Source organism: Anser brachyrhynchus (genome assembly GCF_964034855.1).
Source record: "Anser brachyrhynchus genome assembly, chromosome: 2".
NCBI classification, from domain to species: domain Eukaryota; kingdom Metazoa; phylum Chordata; class Aves; order Anseriformes; family Anatidae; genus Anser; species Anser brachyrhynchus.
The window spans coordinates 31,860,682-31,881,044 of NC_137695.1; the positions used below are offsets into that span (position 1 = coordinate 31,860,682).

The 20,363-nt window shown below is 41.1% G+C and overlaps 1 protein-coding gene and 2 long non-coding RNA genes across 7 annotated transcripts in view; 1 reads left to right on the forward strand and 2 right to left on the reverse strand.

Moving 5' to 3' along the window:
- BZW2 (basic leucine zipper and W2 domains 2) overlaps window positions 1–1,762 on the forward strand; it is a 57,928-nt gene extending 56,166 nt beyond the window's left edge. For all 4 annotated transcript variants that reach the window (XM_080580433.1, XM_080580432.1, XM_080580434.1 and 1 more), the window contains exon 12: window positions 1,306–1,762. In XM_080580433.1, the coding sequence (XP_080436559.1) occupies window positions 1,306–1,334 (29 nt within the window). In that variant the 3' untranslated portion in view covers window positions 1,335–1,762. The remainder of the gene's footprint in view (window positions 1–1,305) is intronic.
- LOC308189871 lies at window positions 1,367–15,161 on the reverse strand. 2 transcript variants are annotated; one of them, XR_013946662.1, is made up of 5 exons: window positions 14,684–15,161; window positions 11,648–11,716; window positions 8,781–8,865; window positions 4,858–5,978; window positions 1,367–3,507 (listed from the first exon to the last, which is right to left on the reverse strand). It is a non-coding gene; the product is annotated as an uncharacterized lncRNA (long non-coding RNA). The 2 variants fall into 2 exon arrangements; XR_013946663.1 differs by having other exon boundaries at window positions 1,367–5,978; window positions 14,684–15,143.
- Window positions 15,162–17,714: 2,553 nt separating this feature from the next.
- Window positions 17,715–20,140, reverse strand: LOC308189873. Its single transcript, XR_013946665.1, has 2 exons — window positions 19,764–20,140; window positions 17,715–18,804 (listed from the first exon to the last, which is right to left on the reverse strand). It is a non-coding gene; the product is annotated as an uncharacterized lncRNA (long non-coding RNA).
- Between the last annotated feature and the right edge of the window lie 223 nt (window positions 20,141–20,363).

Consider the following 20,363-nt stretch of genomic DNA (forward strand, 5'->3'; position numbering starts at 1 on the left):
TGATACCTCTTTTTCTGTTACCTGTACTGACCAAATGAACATAGCATAAGCCTGTCTGTGCCACCGCAGTTGAAATTCATTCTATGTGAATGCTTAGGCTAAGATATGTGGTCTGTATTTGCTGTGTTAAAATGGTTACTGGGGAGGGGAACTGGTTTCTTTGGTCCATAACTGTTATTTGTACTGTACAAATAGGCTATCACTTTTGCCAAGCTCACATCCTTCAAAAAGGAAGTCCATGTCAGATGGGATGATCAAATCCATGTGTAATAGCTAGGGATATAATTCTTAGTGTTCATTTGCCTCCCTGTAACATCAATACTTTTAGTGGGAACGTAGTAATGCTAAGGAGCAGGTAAGTCTTTGTAGCAATTCAAATGTATATATAGGAAAAACAAAAATGATAGCTCCTTTCACACTGTAGACTAGCAATCTTGGTCTAATTAAACACGTTTACACCCTCTAATCTTCTTCTTGTATGCCTGTTTCCCTTTTTCACTCTTTTCTGCATGTCCTCTCTCTCAGATTTCCTTAGTTACAAAGTCCAGTACCACTGAAGACAAAGTATTGCTGTTAGAATATGCAGATCGTGTTAGATCAGATTTCTCAGAGCAAACATGTTATATTCGTGTCAACAACCCCTTTCCTGTCAGGTGAACACCAAGACAGAAATGCAATATGATGCAAAGTAGCTTTAGGTGACAAAAACGCTGTGCATGTTCTTAAATTACTTCTTAATGTTATACTATACAAATCATTAAAAAAAATCATGTTTGTACTGATTTCATACCTGCTGTAGAGTAATAGGCTGCATGATGATCATGACTGATATTTGCAGAGCACATAGTTAAAAGGGTGCTTCCTGGATAGTAGCAGTACAGCCTACTCAGAGGTTAGAACAGCAAGCAAATGATGCTGGTTCTTAATTAAACTCAGCTCGGATATGCATTGGTTGGCTCTGCAGATGAGGACCAGAATCATTCATAGCAACCTAGAGTCGTAGAACGTCCTGAGTTGGAAGGGATGCACAATGACCATCAAGTCCAACTCCTAGTAACATAACTAGTGAGAGATCCCTAAACTAAGGACTACCCCGTGGAGTGTAACAGTGTAGATCTTTGTCTTCTGAAGCTGTGCATTGCTTTCTGGTTTACTCTGTTTAATCTGTCAACCCTTCCTAGGAGGTACTAGGTGTTATGAAAATTTTCATTGGAATTTTGGAAGGATATTTTTTTTTATTTTTAAAGAACTGCATCCCTGTCTTTGTGCAAACAGCATAAAATGTTTTACTTTCTTCTCTTCTAGAGTCGGAGTCTGAAGGGGAAGAAAACTAAGATGGTTTAACAAAGCACAGTCTCAATCTAGGTTAATGCCAAATGCGCTTGGGAATGCCGTACTGTTCAAGCAAAGAGGCTTTACTTCAGTGTCATACAGAAAACTATAGGCTAGGCTTTCCTTTTGTTTAGAAGAATAAAGGTTTTTAATGGAGCCCTGAGGCATTAGATGCTTTACTTGGGACTCTACCTCTGGTTCATTGTACACTAACTTAGGCAAAGACATTCAGCAAGGAGCCATATAGGAAAAGTGAAATGAAATACTTATGGACTCCTTTTTATTAACAGTCTTTTTCAGGTACTATGGTATATGAACACTCCAATTTCTGTTTATAGAACTGTTTGGTCTGTGTTTGTAGCTCAATATTGGCTTGTGTATGTGATTTGACACCACCACATTTTTTTGAATAAATTGCTTTTATATCTTAGTCTTGTGGTGTTAGTGTGTGTTTTAGAGATTTGGTTTGCCACTACGTTTTTATGATTCTTCGAGTGAAAATTACACAAGAATGGCAAGAGACTGTTCTCACACTTCTTACTCACAAAATGAACATCAATACTTAATAGGGATCAATGGACAGATTAGTGAGATTCCATAGCGAAGGCTAATGGATTCAATTACTTACAAAAATGTACGGAAACAAATCCACAGAGTCCCAATTTTGCATGTACAAAATTTATGTAAATGATAAGTAGATTAATATGTCTTTCTCCATTCAGACTATGCTCTATGGGGATGGTTAAGTTTTGCAAGAAAAAAAGCATTCATTTTAGAGGCATTAACTTCAAACCATGCATGATGTGAAGTCTGAAGTGTTTTTATACCAGTGTGATGTTACAGATCATAAGATATTTGACTGAAGTACACAAATGAATATGGAAACTTCTCAAGACCCATCCTGCTTTCTTTAATATTCCCTCATGCCTTGATGTGATATGTAATTTACAACTCCAGTGCCTGGGACCTGGCTAAGATGTTGCATAAATAGAGTCAGTGTGCAGCTTTATACAGTCATTCAAGCCTCAAAACCCAAGCCCAGAACTAGACATCTGACATTATGGGAACACACAGCCTACGCTCAGGGTCAGAGTTCCTGGAGCTTGTGGATGTGAGCTGGACAGCAAAGGCTCTGTGCAGCACGGTCGCCTGACTTGAACTCTTTTTCACACATCAGTTAATCAGATAACAGTTGCTGCCATTTCACTTTCCACAGGCCAAATTACTTTGTAATAGTTGTCTTCTGCCTCACCTCCCCCCTCTGCTCTCCATGCCTCTGACCATGCTGGTGCTGAGAATCGCTCAGGCAGTGAATCAGCTTGCCAGTATATCACAGCACTCCAGTTCATCTTCTCTCTAAGAGTGTATTATTTAAAACACTGCATCCTTCCCTTTAAACAGAGTTAAATCCACATAAATGAGAAATTGAATTGGTAAGGCTTAGAAAAAGGAAATACACTTACAGGGGGGAAAAAACATGGAAGCATAATTAACTACTGAAATGGTGTATTTTGTAATTCAAAACCAATAAGCTATCTAACAGTACAGATTTTTCTGATGGGAAAAGTCAACACAATGTAAACCACAGACTCTGTGGTTTCAAGTCTTACCTCAGTGTGTATCTAGCTTTACAGGAAGCAGCAGACAGCAAGCAGAAATCAAGTACTGTTGAAGGCCAGCTTTCCATCTAGAACAATATCTGTTTTTGAACAGGTATTGATCTTTGAAAGGGGAAATATATAATGTGGGTCTTTCCAGTAACTTATAGCAACAGTAAGCAGACAGTAGGACAGTCATATTATAAAGCAGAATTGTGGAATTAGCTGGATGCTTTCCATTTCAGTCTTTGTTACTACAGAAAATAAATCTGCCAGGCACTACGGACCTGAGATGATCTCTTTACAAATTCTGCAGCTCCAATGTAATAATATTGATTCATTTTTGACACAGAACCACTATTGCTGGAAACGTTTCAAATTTAAGAAATGTGCTTTTCAAAGGTAGTAATGAATATTCAGTTGGGTCTATGTAAAAACTACTTTTCCACATAATCTAAAACAAGCTGACTTCAATGGAGCCAATCTAGAATAATGCACAAAGGACACAATAACACACCTGTAGGTGAGATTGCCAGGAGCTGGTGAGACGTGGCTGGTTGCAGGCTGGCTGAGCCATCTGCTGGAGAGAATAAACATTGTCAGCAATAATCACTGGCAAAACAGCTTGTCTTCCTGTGCCTTCAGCATGCAGCAGGTACAGGCAACGCCCCCATCATGCTCGGTGGAGTTTGCTTCACTGAAGTCTGGTATCTACAAGCCAGGCACCCATCACAGATGCAGGATGCAGTTGTTTCCTACTCCCTTAGTTGCTGGGTTGGAAGGAAAGGGGTGCTTTTAGGATGGGGCCAAGTTGAGACCTCCTGGAAGCCCCTTTCAGGTTGCCCACCCTCAGCAGAAGATCTCTTAGTTTGCTTAGGCAGGGTTTCTGGTACTGGTTTTCAGGAATTTTCCCCCCTTAATTTTTGAGATCAGCTGGGGATTTTCCATGCATGTATATTTTCAAGCAGCATTTAGGATGTATGCTGGAAGGTGAACTAGGTAGGGGCACAAATATACAAACACAGCTGGCTTGTATCCGACTGAATTTCAGTACAAATGTGTGTGATGATTAGGCTTTGCAAAAAGCCTGTGACAGAATCCGAACAGAGCTTTTGATGTGACTCTCCCCAGGCAAAGCACCAATCTATAGAAGCCTTCACAGAGTCCAAATCTCAGTTAAAAAAATCCCCAACCCTAAGCATTTCTTCAACACAACCCATAAATTAGTATTCCTCTGCTAGAGAAGTGAAAATTACAGTCAATGCTAAATATATTCTTCAAATCTGGAGTCAGTTATCATATAAAATAAAAATAAACTTCCAAAAAAAAAGTGTTTCATAAAATATATTGCATTTATTTTGAAATATCAGTGGAAACTAAATGTCAGAACTCTTAAGTATCTCTTTTACTCAGCAGTAAATTGCAATAGGATGCACTTTCAAATGGGGATTATTGAATTTGAAGGTGAAGGTGGGATTACTGAAGGTGATTGCTCCCTCCTGGCCTCTCCCTTCAGAAACCATGCTGAGGTTTTAGCTGAGATTTTAACTAAGAGCCATTTATATTGCTTTAAACCAATCTTCTAGCATGCAAGTGCTCTCCAGGAGAGGGATCGCATCGTACCTGTGATGCAAAAATGAGTTAGATTTTATGGCCTCCTCAGTTAAAGCACTCATTAGAGACCTGAAAGGTGTTGATACAGTTTTTATTTCTTACTGCTTCTATGCAATTGCACTGCAGCCTTGTAACAAAGGGAGCTCCTACCCCACAAAGACCTGTAATTCTACACATCCCCAAACAGCAATGAGCCAATACTCCATGCAGCACTTCCAGCAGCAATCCTGCTTCCCCCTGGCTATGCTTTGGCTGATAAGAGATTTACTCCCAGGACACTCAATGCTGACCTTCCTCACCTGATCCCTCTTACCTGTTGGGCCAGCACATCCCAAACCCAGCAGCCTGTGCCAAAATGAGTGATGCAGAAGTCCCTGGACTTGTCGCTGGGGCAGCTCCAGGCTGGTGGAGTGAGGAGGGGCTCCTCCAGCACCGAGGCAGCAGCTCCAGGCTGGCGAGACCCTGTGCAGGTACCCAGGGCGCGGCCCCTTCCCACGCTTGGGAGTGGGATACCTGGGCGATTTTGTGTGTGAGCTAACATGTCTTCACAGAAGTGGTTCTCAATAATTAGTTCTAGCAATTTATTTACCAATTGGCAAATTAAAGATTTATTTTATAGCTTTTCTCTTTGTTGAGTTAAATCTGTAAGTCTTTTTTCTAAAAAACTTAACTACACAAAGCCACTGAACTCTAGTAATCACTTCCTTCTGATTAAGGCCCTGACCATTAATGCGTCCATCAACACATTTGAAAATGAAAAACTTTCTGAACATTACTTTGAAATATAAATAAAATATTTAACTATTAAAAATGCTTACTATATATTCAATATAAATATTTTAAAATATCTTGTTGCTAAATATATAAATTTCCGAATGTATTTATGCATTATGTTTAAGTATCTTTAAACAATATACAAATAAAACATTTTATAAAATGTAAAATTATTAAAAAAACCCACAAACATTTAACATGTACACTAGGGAGAAAGGCATAGCCCTAATACGATATATGTGTGTAAAGGAAAATAATTACATACAGAATATTTTGACTAGGACACAATTTCAGCCCATGAGATAAGCTGCTTCTAAATGAATAAGCTAGCTTGTAACTTAAATACTTCCCAAATACATAGATAGATATTTTATGAGCATTATTAGCTTGACTCAACAACTTTGATAAAAATGCGTAGAAAACTTAGAACACCTGGTTTTTGAAGCATTGTTCGCAGATTAGAAATCCCTTGAAAGACCAATTCTTACATCAAGCATAATTCAGGATACACAATTCATCAATAACTTTACTTGTAATGTAGGGATGCCTTGGAACACAGGTGCCAGGACACACGGTGCCCTCTGGATGCAATGGAGAAGCTTCTCCTCCTACCGCTTCTTTTGGGGGTCTTGAAAAACACCATCCAGAAGGTCTCCTGTTCTGTATGAAGAGATAAGAGTAAGTTCTCTCAAATCCCGGGTAAGACTTTAAAGTACCAAGCATCTCATGCTTATTTGAGCAACCTGGTCTAGTGGGAGATGTCCCTGCCAATGGCAGGAGGGTTGCACGAGATGATCTTTAAGGTCCCTTCCAACCCAAACCATTCTGTTGTTCTTTTGTCTGGCATACAATGGAGAGCTGAGTGTGATCAGAAGCGCCTTTACTGAGATGCTCAGTTTACCTGGAAATGATAACATTTCTCTGACACTTCAAAAGGATTTGCTTTGCATTCCTGACATGTTCATGGACAAGAGTAAATACCTTTAAAAATCCCATTTGCACATTAAAATGGGGCTTTTTATTGTCTAAAATAAGGCTCATGGGCTGATGAAGGCAAAACAGCCCTTCCTCCTCAAGAAGAACCACAAATAACATCACACAGGTTAATTACAGCCAGTCCTCCAACTCTGGCCAAGCTGCGCTGCTTATGAACAAAAGACAAAATAACTATCTTTTCAAAAAGGCGAAAAAAAAAGCCACATCTTTTGAATTTGTAGCAAATATCCCAGGTATGAAAGGTGTGGGGAGGATTAAAAGTGAATCTCCAGGGGGCCGTGATTCCTCCCGCAGCAGGCCTGGCTGTGTTAGCAGGGTTTCAGATGCTCGGCCCCGCACTGGAGAGCTCTCCCGCCTGTCAGAAGGCATAAAGCTGCTCCTGGAGGAGCATAAGGCTGGCTTCTGGACCGTACATTGTCAGTGGTCTGCCCTGGGTAAACTCCTGTGCCTTCAGAAGGAGCCACGGGAATGCTTTGAGGTGATCCAGACACGCAGGAGAGTGAACAGCGTGGGCCTGCTTCCCCGCTGCCTCTCCCACCAGGGAAGGTAAGCTCAGAGGAAGAGAGATGCATGTCTCAGGCTCAGCGGTCACCCAGCGGTCACAGAGCACGACCACAGCCATGGCTCTGTTTTGCAGACGTACAGGACATGTAGGACACGTCCACTACCTGCTGGAGAGGCATTGCTGTCTGTCCCACGACCTGCCATCATCTCCCAGTCAGCAAGAAGAAAGAGGCCTGTGCTGAAACTGCTAATGTGGCACAGCTGTAGGCCGACACAGCATTTAGGTACTTGAGTCTGTCACTGCCGTGGCTGCCGGGTGCCAGAAACTCAGTTGCCTCTACCCAAGTGTCTCATTTAACAGTTCATCGTTAATGACTGCCACCGAGTCCCGCACTCATCGCTTCTGTGCCCGGTGTTACAAGGCTTTGAGCATTTGCCTCCACACTGTCCCCCACCATTCACCCTATGGGACTGCAAAGACAGTGCAAAGCTGTGCTGCTCTGGGACTCTACTAACAGGGAAAAATAATCACCTGATTTATTTCTCTGATGTTCTCTGATTTATGAACACATATGAATAATAATAATAAGAAATGACCCAGAATAAAAAATAACTACATCATCACAACTCCATAACGATAACACGCATTTGTGATGCAGTCTTTTTCAGTACATCAACTGCCTGAGATTTTTCTATTCATTTTTCCCCAATGAAGTTTAGGAACATTGCTGACAGGCCAGCACGACTCTCTCCATCACTACTAGCTATTGCTGGGACATTTGAATAACGCTGGCAGTCATAAATTATGCCAGAAGAAATAACAAAATAGTATTGTTGATGTATCCAAGGATACGACCAAAATTAGTTTTATAGGCAGACCTATGTTATGACACCCACTCATCTAGCTGGAGAAAATCAATAAGCTTTCAAGTACATCAGTCCTTTTCTAGGTCCAAAATAGAAGCAGCAGACTTGAAAAAATAAATCTCAACTGAGAATAACAGCTCGAAAATTTAGTTAGATTTGTATCAATGAGACCACCCGAGAGAAAATAGATGGTATCTGCGATACAGAAGGACATTCTAAGGGGAAGTCAGCAGGCAGGAGGAAATTATAAGGGACTATCTGCAAGGAAAGAGACAGATAATTTACAGTTTATGGCATATGAAGGACAAATCAGTGGAATAAAAGGTTAATCCCTCCCTTTTACCGTGTTGACGACATAGAGAAATTCAAATATAGGAGATTCAGGCTTCTCCACCTTTGTTCAAGGGTCACAGACAACACTACACCAGGCAGGAACAAAATGGTGTTTACCACATGGCTGGGTGCCCATCCCTGCACCAAGTCTGTCCCTTCCCGTGACAATGTTAACCTTTGAGTCCAAGCCTTCTGCAATGCTAATGCAAAGACGTCTTCTGAAAGAGCCCCACAGTGAGGCTATAATTTCACAACTAGAAATTTCTCTTGCACCATGATATGGGAGCAGCATGTGAACAGACCTGGAAGATTTTCCCCTCCTTTGAGTATTTTGAACATTTTTCTGTCGTTTTATTGAGACAGCAGAATTCTGGAGCTAACAGAAGCAGAGTTATATTTCTTTTTGCTATTGCAGAATTCCTACCTGCTGCATTTTGCTCTGAGTTTCAGACATTAGCACATTTAGTAACCTCAGAACATGGGAAGCTGTTCCACAAGAAATCATTAAGTCTGATTTTAAATCAAAGTGTATCTCATCCTGTAGCCAGATGAACATGTCCTGAATGTGGGGCAGGAAGGGGAGGGGAGGGATCCATCAGAGGGGCTGGGGCAGGGACGTTTTTCTGGGCTCTCCATGGTGCCCCTCCACCATGCCCACAGCCTCCTGGCCAGGCCCAGGGAAAGCTGAGCACATGGCCCACATCTGATGGCACGCTTTTTCTCTTGCTTGGGAAAATCTGTGTCAAACACAAAAATACTCACAGCAGTCAGATTTGTTTGGATACATCCTCTGGAGATCCCAAATAGGGCAGTATTTTGGCAGGGGAAAACTCAACTCCTGGAAATGCTGCAAAGAGAGAGAAGGAGCATCCAGTACCATTCCCGAGAGGAGTATGGGACACAAACACCTGGACAGAGAATTTGGAATAACTGCATAAATCAAGGTCATATACTGTCACTTCTGCACCACATATATATATATATTCATGTGCTGCTCTTACAGTCACACCACAGAATCCTGTTACAGTGACAGAGATTGCTTTATCTCCATTTCTTCCCTTTTATTTTGGCTTTCAACTTCATTTTATGCATATTCAGATTCAGTTTCCTTTACATGTTTTCTTATCTTTATGTGGTTAGTTTTATTATTTTTGCAACAGCTAGTTATAGTTAAGTGATTTATGTACCATATATATCACTATAGTTATGTTTATGAAATCTTTTTTCTTTAAAGAAGCCTTCCTGAAACAGCAGCCGATGGTGCTCCATTAGCTGAAGAATTCTAAGGGCAAAACACACCTCAAAAGACACAGGCACACAGCTGGATGATTTATTTAAGCCTAAATAACACAATCCCTCCTTCAAGGACTAGAAAAGCAAATGGCCACTGGTTTATGCTCTGCCTGTGTGCAAAATCACCTTTGTACCTTCCAAAACTTGAACAGGATACCTGACATGCAAGAATCAGATGTAGGCATGAAAAATAACATGGATAAATCAAATGTATATGAATTTATCTACTAAAAAAGTGCTAAAGCAACTGGTTCTCACAATCCTAGACTCCAAATGGTTTCCACAGGGTCTGGGAGAGGTCCGTCTCCAGTTACAGCTTTCAGACTACTGACCGAAGAGGAACACATGGTGGTGCTGATGTTGCAAAGCAACCCTGAATTTTTAATATGAAAAAGGCACAGAGGATAAGTGCGGTCTTCTTGGGAATACTAATCGTCAGAGAGGAAGAAAAAGTACAGCTTCATCCCACCTCAAGTGAAGAATCCAGTAGGGAAAACTTCGTAACGTAGACTGGAACCTAAAAGTAAACTCATGGAAAAGCATGAAAGCATTTGGCTTCTACAGACATAAATGAGAAAGCAACAGCAGAGCAACGACCTTCCAGGTGAAGCCCTGCATCAGTGGGAGGGTCTGAATTATGCTGTAGATGACATTTAAACTGAAATTTTCTTTTCTTGATGAAATTCATGCTAGTTGTTCTCGCAAAACTCACTATCAGAAACACAGAGATATTTTGGAATTCTCACAGGTTCTCATTCCACCGCATAAAATGGAAATGATGGAAAACCATATATTCCCCCAAGATGAAGGTGTCAGAAGCAGAAACTTCCAGTTCTAGAAAGGCATTGAACATTTAATTATGTTACTGACCCCACCAGCCATCTTTCACTGCTGTGCTAGCCTGTAGTGTGCAGAAATGCATCTTTCTTAAGCAGCAAAATATATCAAATGAATGCGCTCTGTTCTCCTATTGCATAAGTGTCTGCTTTATTTGGTTAGTGCAGGGCGTGTGCACAGGGGATGTCAAACAAAACAAGCATTCAATCTGAAAGAACAGTCCTAGCAGCCACCATAGTCAAGGATTTACCTAGTATTTGGGGTAAATCCTGTACTTTTGAGGCATCTTCTACTCTGTTCTGTCAGACCCATGACTTCTTGTCCTTTGTCTCAGAGGTGGAGATGACACTCGAGGCAGACAACAAGATACCTGGAAGTACTGCATGAATTATGACAACAGAAACTTCTGGGATGAAGAGGTGGACTTTCAGCCCCTGCACAGGTACAGCACTGAGAAGCAGAGGAAAGACACCTGAAGTCCACTCCTGCTGGTTATCTCAGAGACAAACATAGAATCATAGAATTATTAGGGTTGGAAAAGACTTCCAAGATCATCTGGTCCAACCATCACCCTAGTACTAATGTCACCCACTGAACCATGTCCCTAAGCACCAGGTCCAACCTTGAACACCGCCAGGGACGGTGACTCCACCACCTCCCTGGGCAACCCGTCCCAATGCCTGACTGCTCTTTCTGAGAAGAAATGTCTCCTCGTTTCCAACCTGAACATCGTACCACCAAGAGTCAGAACTGAGACTACAAACAAACCTTGACCTGCTGTTAACATGCAGAAGGCCATAAGGCCTACCTGACTTTTGTTAATCCACTTCTATTTTAACATCACTTGTAATAGCTAAGAGCACTCGTAATATCTATGACCACTCATGTCAGCAATCCCACTGAATGCCTGCAAAGAAGCACTGCAGTGCACTCAGGCAGCCAGTGCTCCAGGCCCGTGTGCTCCTAATGTGACTGATTGCTTGCTTTGCCTAAATTACATGAAGAATGTTTCCCGGGGAAAAGCAGACTTTAAGAGCTCTTTATGTTAAGTGTATCATATTCCCTTAAGACTGGGCACTCTAAAAAGTTCATATGACTTGCTACTGCTGAAATGGCCTTGCTTTTTGGGAGCATCAGAGTTATCGCGGCTGTGTCGGCTGCTGTGTCTCTCAGCACAATCAGCAAGGCAAGCAGCACTAAGTATACTGTTAGCTGCCATGATTGCGGCTGCTCTAGGAAATTTGTGCTGTAAGACAAGCTTCCATACACGTCTGGAGGAAAAAACACTCCTGCGGTGGCAGGCTGGCGCCTTCCTGAGCTGACATCTCTCACTCGAGCACAGAAAGTGGAAAAAAACCACAGTTGACACAGTGGTCAACAGTCAAAAAATGCCTTCCAGCTCATCCTGAGAAATAAGTTAATTACTTTAAGTTCAAAATCCACCACCATTTAAAATTCTCTCCAGTGCTAATTAAGTTTAGATTTGCCTTTATACTTACATTCGGTGTACTTTCTGTAAAGCACAGTCACTGCAAATTTTCTCTCAGTTTGTGATTGTCATTCATTTTCTTAAAAGAAAAAAAAAATGTAACAGCATTAAACCCTCTGTGTTCTTCCTTCATCCCTTGCTGCTGGCCCCTCTTACTCCCTTGCATAAGGGTTCTTTACCCATGTGAAGGCACATAATTAAATGAAGGCCGTATTGCCATACTAACAGGGCATGCTTCTTTGTAAACTGCATAGAAAAAAGTAACTGCATAGGGAGAAAAGCCGTAACGCCTGGCTGATTCATATAAATCCATATTGACTGATTGCTGTGTTGCCTAGTGCTGACTAGCACGTGAAAACCACAGCTTCAAAGGGGTGAACCCTAATGTGGGAATGACGTGTCATGCAGGCTGGCAATCCAGACAGCAAAAAGAGGAGAGTCTTGGGACTCTGAGAAGAAATTTTGGTGAAAGATAAGCCATGTCCTATCAACTTTATCATTCTTTTAGGGAAATTGTAATAAGCAAATTTAACTGTCAGAAAATTCCTTTGTGCTTAAGGGATTAATTACTTACTGCAAATATCAGTACCTGACTGTCAGCTTACATTAACATCCCTAACCCAGATGTTTGGTACTGATAGCCTTAGCAGAAAGCCTTAGATAGAAGACTGATAGAGGACTTGATAAGCAGCTAACCTGAAGGATAAAATATGAAGCTAAGTCTAAGCCTATATACTGCTTAACTAGCTTAAAGTCAGCAGCGCTCTCCACACAAACAGACTGATTGTCACGGTGATATATTTTCTGCTGTACAGGGGCTGGATGGATATCTCAACAGCAAGAAATAAGTTCAGAGTAAGTGAAAGACTTTGTGGTTTCATCCTCAAACTCTAGATTTCACCTGACACTCCAAGTAACAAACTGTGACAAGGGCTGTTTCATCTTTGATAGTTTCTAGGCACCTGCTGCACTATCGGCATCATCTGCTTGCAAAAAGACCACTGAGAAGAGCTGTGCTACCAGATGAACATGTTCCTGAGCACTCAAGTTACTTTACATATTGGAGGAGGGTTAGATATTCGTTCACTGCTTTCAAGGGAAAAGACCAAATGGTGAAGCTGCTTCCCAGCTTGCGCACAGATGATGGTGGATATTAAGCAGAACTGGCTGGCAGTGGCAGATTGCTAACAAGAGGAAACAGCCATGGCTTTTTCTTTATGTTCCTTACACACACTAAAAAGTATTGCATTCGCATTACTGGCAGCTCATGGCTGTAGGTCTCCTCTTTGCAAGAAAAGAAGCTACTCTGCTCTATTAAAGAGAGATTATAAAGAAAGATGAATTGCTAGGGGCACAGAGTATTATTACTTACCAACTGCTTCAAAATGTATGTCAGGTGTCTCAGTTATGACACTATAAGACTATGATATTATGAAAGAAATTGGGTTCTTTAGATTTATCTTCTGAATTTTGAACCATTTACTGTTCTTATTTTCAAGACTTTGTTCAAAACTAAGTTGTTTCTGAAAAATTCTCACATCACCACAGGACTGCAGCAGCTAACTTTACTACAGATAAGCCAAGCTCATGGAGCAGGGTGAGCATATTACACATATATACAATATGTACTTAGGGCTGGTGAATAAGACACCTTCCCACGCATTCTGTCTACCTTGCCTTTTCTAATACTTCTCAGCTTTCTGTGGCCCTGAATAAAGGGGAAAAAAAAAAAGTATTTATTTACTGGTAATCATTAAGCAAATGGTATAGTGCTAGGGAAAAATACATTCACTTGCAACTCATGCCCTTGAGAAAGAAAAAATCAGTTGGGTGTGTTTTGGAATGAACTTGCTTATCTGGAGTATGTACAACACAGACCAGCTGAAAGAATGAGGTGAAGCTGAAGTGCAACATTTTTTTTTTTCTTAAACTGAAAGCAAGCATTTCTGAGAATAAATATTCGATTTCTTTTTTGATCTACACTTTTAACTTGTGACTGGCCTAGAGAAGGCTGGTGCCACAATTTAATACAGTTTTGCAACACAGTATGCCATAATTTTTGAATTATGAAGAAAGATAACCTTTAAGTGCAGTGGCTTGATGTGCTAAGTGAAAAGAAAGGACCTGCTGGGATCACACGGGTCACTGCATCCAGTCCCTAGCAGCGCAGGCCCGTAAAAGACTGCCTTGCTCCCTGAGCAAACCGTGTAGTCTTCACACATACTGCTGAAATGTAAAGGACTAAATCCCACAGCCATAACCTCATGCCACAGGTAGAATAATAGGCAGAACAGGACTCTCACCTTTGGTATTTGGGGTCCCTGGTGAAGGGTAACATGAAGGGGAGCAGCTCAGTAGAAAAGGACCCATGGAACTGGTGGACAAGCTGAACGTGGGCCAGCAGTGTGCTCCTGTGGCAAAAACAGCTGACCACCGGTGGGGCTGTATTAAAAGCATCGCCAGCGGGTGGGAAGAATGGATTACTCTTCTTTACCCAGCACACCTCTAATACCACTTCTTGGGATTGGCTCCCGAGTTCAAGAAAGTTACTGACAAACTGGGGAGAGTCCAGAGGGCCACCAGAACAGCTAGAGGGCTGAACTGTGTAATGTATGAGGAGAGGCTTATTTAACCTAGATAAAAGGAGGCTGAGTGCAGTCTTCCACTCTCTAAATGGAATTAGAGCAAAGCTGGAACCAAACTCTTCTGACAGTGACACAGCAAAAGAACAAGGCAATGGCACACGCTGCAACAAAGTTAATTCTGATAATGGAAAAGCTTTCATTGAGAGTACTCAAGGACAGGAACAAGCTGCCCTACCAGGTTGTGGAAGCCCCATAGTTGGAGATGTTCCAAGATTTGACTGGACGTGGCCCTGAGCAATCTGTTTCACCGTAGGAGTTAGCCCTACTTCAAGCTGAAGGTTAGATCCCATATTTTCCTTTTCCTTTTTTTTTTTTCCCAGGCACATGACTCACCAGAAAGCTCACATGCCCAGCACCAACAGTGACACGGTCAATAGGCACACCTAATGACAAGCACTTACCTAAGCAGCTTACATCAGAAGCTTGGTGCTTGATTTTTCCTTGGTGATGTAAAGCTTTTCTCCCCATCCTTCCACTCGCGTAGGACAAGGTCTTATGCTCAGGCCTTGCTCTACGGTTCTCCTACATACTCATAAACATTTTAGATTTCTGCTTCTTAGCATGTGATGCCTGATTACTTCAAGATTTCTTGGAATTCTTCCAGGGAATCACCTGGGAAAGCATTCAATGGATGGTATCCATTTTCCCTTCAAATGGAAACCAAGTGGTGATGGTTTCCACCTGAATCTGATCAAGCAGTAACCTTTGGGAGGTGATGATAACAAGAACCCGCAGCGGACAGAAGACCTATAAAAACTTCACTTAATTTTAAAACTATTGATTCTCCCCGCTGCTTCCTCTCTGCTGTTGGTTCCCAGGCATTAACACGCCTTGTTAATCTGGGAGTTATTGTCTTATATCGAACGTTGAAGTTTGCTGGTTTTATCTCAGACCTGAAGAAGAGAATGTGACAGTGGATCAGGTGCCAGCACACTGCACTGATATGAATGATCCACCCACCTCCTGGTAGAACAGAGTATATATAATGAATATTGTCTCCAAAAGGCAATCTATGCTGCAGGTCTGTCTCTATAGAGACACACAAATGCCTTATACTTAATGCCCCAAATATATTTCAATTTGGCTGCAGGAAATATTAGCCCACTCAGCTGCCTGGATCTAGAAGTCTGTCTTTTTCTCTTTCAGACAGCTAAAATCAGCCCATTCCAGCATCGCTGGAACCTTAAACAGAAGGAAGAGGCTTTGTGTCAAGCCTTTGATGTGTTACTGTTCAATGTACCACTATTCTGCTATTTTCAGCCTCTAGTTACTTGTTTCTTTAATACATTAGATACAACAAACTCTCCTTATCCTAATCCCCTATCAGCTTAATTCAGAATGGATTTTAAATAATGCTGAAAGGCAAATCTTACAATTATAATAAGAGCTTCAGAAAATCCCAAGAACTAGCTTTTAATCCTATGAAACCAGTATTTGCCTTTTTAAATATTTTTAGAAGGCTGACCTCTGAAATACAAAAAATAATGTTTTTAAAATCAATGTCCTGGTGTTTTTTTTTTTCCTTTTTTTTTTTTCTCCTTCCCCTCTCACCTGCCTATAAATGTAACAGGGACAAACTTCACCAAGTCTATCTTTTGTCTGGAAAGCACTGTTCATGGGACAATTCAAATGAAATGGGTATCAACTGAATTAACTACTAGACATGCTATTGTTACACTCAAATGTTATTTTCACCCACTGCATGGTGGATCATGGGATTTTAAAGAAAGACTCAGTCCTGAACAATGGCTTCACAGTTGCCTGTAGCTGTTTTTGCTTGAAAAGAGACTCCATTCTAAGTAGCTTTCTAACAGTGATTTAATTTTCCAGGCTTAACTCAAGAGCTTTATGCCATTTTGATTTTGGTCAGAAAGTTTCTTAAAGAATACATCCAGCATTTATCATTCTAAAAGTAAAGATGAATGAATTGTTCTTTAATCATTAGTTACTTTTAACCGCTTGTCAGAATTATTAAACTGACAATTTGCTACATCTTTGTGCTTTTGAAGGAGCTATTTTCAGACCTAGCTGTGGGTTGCTCTAGCCTCTGTACTTAAATGGCATGTTTTCCTGTCCTAATTTCCCTTTTTTTCATTTACAATGTTCTACTCACTAAAAATAAATAAAAGTCCCAAAGAGTTTTGTACATTTTTTCTTCTCTACAGAGAAGTTTCATCCCATACACCACAGGCAAGTTTATTCTATACGCCAGAATTGAGCCTCCTTTGCATCTGGCTCACAATGATCATCAGCATAAAGCACCATTCCAACACCTTGTGCGCCTATGCCTGCACCCATACGATGGCCATACAATCCCTGAACAGACAGATACGCCTTCCCTATGCTGTCTTCAGTGCCTGGTGCCAGAAAGGGCTTCATTAAGGCCGGGGGTGGAATGGCACATGCACAATAGTGTTGCTGGTAAACCCATTTTGTTCCAGGAAGTGGAGAGAAATTCACTTCTGTGGGCAAATACTTACCATGGCACAGTGAGTTCATGACAAACAATACAGTAAATAGCTGGAGCATGGCCGCTGGACATTTGCACTGAATTTAGCTCTTAAAAAATATTGCTGCAGACAAGGTTTTAAGTGTACCCTTTATTGACTCCATATATTCTTCCTGCTGCTTTACTGGTAATCAGGGTGACTAATTGACCTGGCAGAATAATTGAGGTGGTTCAGGTGACCAAGATGACTCAGACTTCCTTTTTTTAGTGACAAGAAATGGCTCGATACAGGAACCTCCACTTTCCATGGAGAGATGCAGTTGATTGTACACAGACTGTAAATGTCATTTTGATTTACAGACTTTGCTGACTGTAGCACAGACCCCGGAGCTATCAGCAAACTTCAGACACACTTCGGGGCCAAGCACAGGGATGTGCTTTAGTGGTCAGGTGCCAAGGTAGTTTGAGCCTTTTATATACTCCACGATAAGCTAGCCGAGACCCTGTCCCCTTGTTCATATTCACTATGCGCCTCAACACTAACATTAAAAAATGCCAACTGTGTGCAATAAATATTTTAAACAAAACTTAGACTGTAGATGCTTGGCTTGTTATTTTGGGCTGATGCAGTAAGCTTTAAAAACAATCCTATGGGACCTTTTTGCATATATAAAAGAAAAATGAGAAATTCTCTACCTGCTGCATCATCATAGTGACAAGTACGACATTATTGTTTGTAAGACTATCATTTGTAGTTTTCCTATAGTGCCTTAAAGGAAACAAAAAGCCTGATGCTAGACTTAAAAACAAATGAACAAAAAACAAATTCCAAGAAAACACACACACACACAGAACCAACCAAAAAACACACAACAAAACAAGCAGAAATACCAAGACAAGCAGGCAGAGAAGAAAATTGTGCAAGGTGCGTTTCAAATTTCTTACAAATTCTCATGGAATCAGCAAGTTTTGAACAAGCCTGATTGTCTTGCAACTCAGTTCATATCATTTAGACCCACTACCTGTATTTTTTCCTACTTTTACAAGTATTTTGTTTACACATTGAAGGAGAAAAAGTCGAAGTAAAGACTAACTGATACTAATTACAAAGTACAAATCCTGCATGTGGCATTCCAGCTCTGGAAAACACCTGGCTTGCTTTACCCCAGCTTTTCCCCTCCCTGATTTTGATGTGCTTGAGAGACTTTATACAAATAACAAGGGAAGAAAAATGACTGCGAGACAAAGAGTGAAAGAAACTGCTCAGGGTGCTGTCAACCGCTCATTGTAAACATGGGAAAAATAAAGCGATAAAAATCAATTTCTGCAAACAATGTTTCGCTTACAATGTTTTAGGTACTCTGTACTAGTGCAGAGCAAGATCAAGTGTCACAGTGTCGTAATTTTAAGCCAATGGTATACACTTCAAGATTCCTTAGTATACACTTGTGCCTCCACATTTCAAATTTGTACTCAGGAGTGACACAGACCTTTAGATTTCAGGCACATAATAAATAAAATAAAACAGCAACAATAATGTGGGATTGCAGCCTATTGAAACAGAAGAGATTTTGCCCGAATGCTCAGTTTGCATTGTGAGTGCTTTCACAGGAGGCCCCATGCAGAAAACCTCCTTGAAATTACCAGTCTATATGGAAATGAACAACGAACAACCAAAGTGTCTCTGCTTGAAGCTCTGTTGAGTTGCAAGAAGCACGCTGGCAGCGAGCCCCAGCAGCTCTGCATTTTCACTCCCCTCTCTCCCTCCAGGAGCGCTTCCTTTCGCCCAGTCCGTCAGGGCTGCCCCAGCAGCAGCACAAGTGCCCAGTGTTCTCTCCCCCCGTCGCAGTTTCCCATGGAAGAACAACTAATTCACACTGTTTGTAGCTCCTCCTGTTGCCAGCAGCGCCATTGAAAGGCAAGAAAAAAGGGCAGGAGAACAAAGAGTGTGCAAGGAAGCGGAGACCAGGCATCAGAAAAAGTAGGGGAAGAACAGGAAAAGTCATATTCTGCTCTTGGTTATGCCTGGCAGCTCTGGATTAATGTCACAGATGGGAGTGCAGAATTTGTCCCCTACAGAGACAAAGGGTGAAGAGACATACTTAGGATTCTCACTTGGACCAGCTGTTTAAATACCTAAGCTTAAAAAAAAAATAAAATCAAGTAAACACTCTCTATGCTTTTCCTACAGAGAAGGAAAGATTCATCTCCAACTACAAAAGCGCCTTGTTGTAACTGACAATTTGAAATAATCCACTAGAGAAAAAAAAAAAAAGACAATTTAGTTCTAGCCAGAACCAGAATCTGATACAAGTTCTTCAGCCCGATAGGAACAGGAGCACAGATGTACTTCTGGCCACTACCAGAAATTAGAGCAGTCATGCGGCTCAGTGCTGTAACAGCAAGTTTTGTATTAAATCAAAACAATATTATTCCAAGTTCCTACTGTAACTTGTGAACAGAATCAGAGGTGTGGGAGAGAAAAGCCCTAAACCCCAGCTACATTTGTCATAGCTCTATTTACTTAATTGAACCCTCTGATTATCTATCCAAGCTGAACTGTGCCCCACAGAGTTTATCATTGTCTGAGGTGGGGACAAACCAAGTTGCAGTGGATATGGTTGGATGCCCACTCGAATCTGAAGAAGTAATCCTGTACTAGGTAGGACTGTAGGAGCTGTGTCCTTTAATATGAAATACTGGCATTGATTAAGAAAGTGGAGGTACACCTTTTAATAATTAATAGGGAAAGAGATCTTCTTACAAGAAGGGCAGTGGGTGATAATATTGAATAATTCAGCACTATAACAAAAGGAACAATGGTACGGTAACTTAATAAGTGAGAATTTGCAACAAAATCCAACAAAACATTTGATAGGCTAATGGCTTCTTACATTCAGGAAAGCGTACACATTCAAGATACTATTTCCTATTGAGAGGACAACAAACAATTTCTGAAACTGCTCTTCACAACAAAATTAAAAGCAGCTGGTAAAACTGCATTGCAGCAAGTGACTTTATACTGGGCTTACGCTCTGCCAGATCCGGGCCCAAAAGTTCAGAAGAAGGGCCCAATAAACCCAGAAGCTCAGGTCAGTAAATCTGTGTTCCCAATAGCAATAGGCCAAATTAGCTACAATATCAAGCCAGCTTAATTAGCAAGAGGAAAAAAAAAGCAACAACAACAAAAACCCACAGCATATTTTTCACTCATCCGGCCACTTCACAGAGCTCCAGCAGCAGGGATAGTCTGTGTCTGTCAACTTGGGAAACAAACAAACAAAAAGCTTTAGCAGCTGTTGAGCATTCAGATCTAATTTGTGGTCAGGAGTATTGGAGAATTTTAATTTGTTGCCTGGCTAGCAGCTGAGAGGTAGACGTACATCAGTAAAAAACTATGAGTCTTCATTACTGCATGAGGAAAAAAAAAAGAGTTATGTTTAATTGCAGAAGTCTGGCAAAACATCAAAGAGCATAGGAAAAAGATGTTAAAAAAAAGAGATCTGAGTGACAGCCCAGGAAAGACAAAGCCTGCTGTTGTTCGGCCTCTTTCTGTCTCACTGCTGGCAGGAATTACTAGCCGGCTGTGGCTTTCCTTAGCAGACAGAGGCCAGCCAAATTACATAAAACAA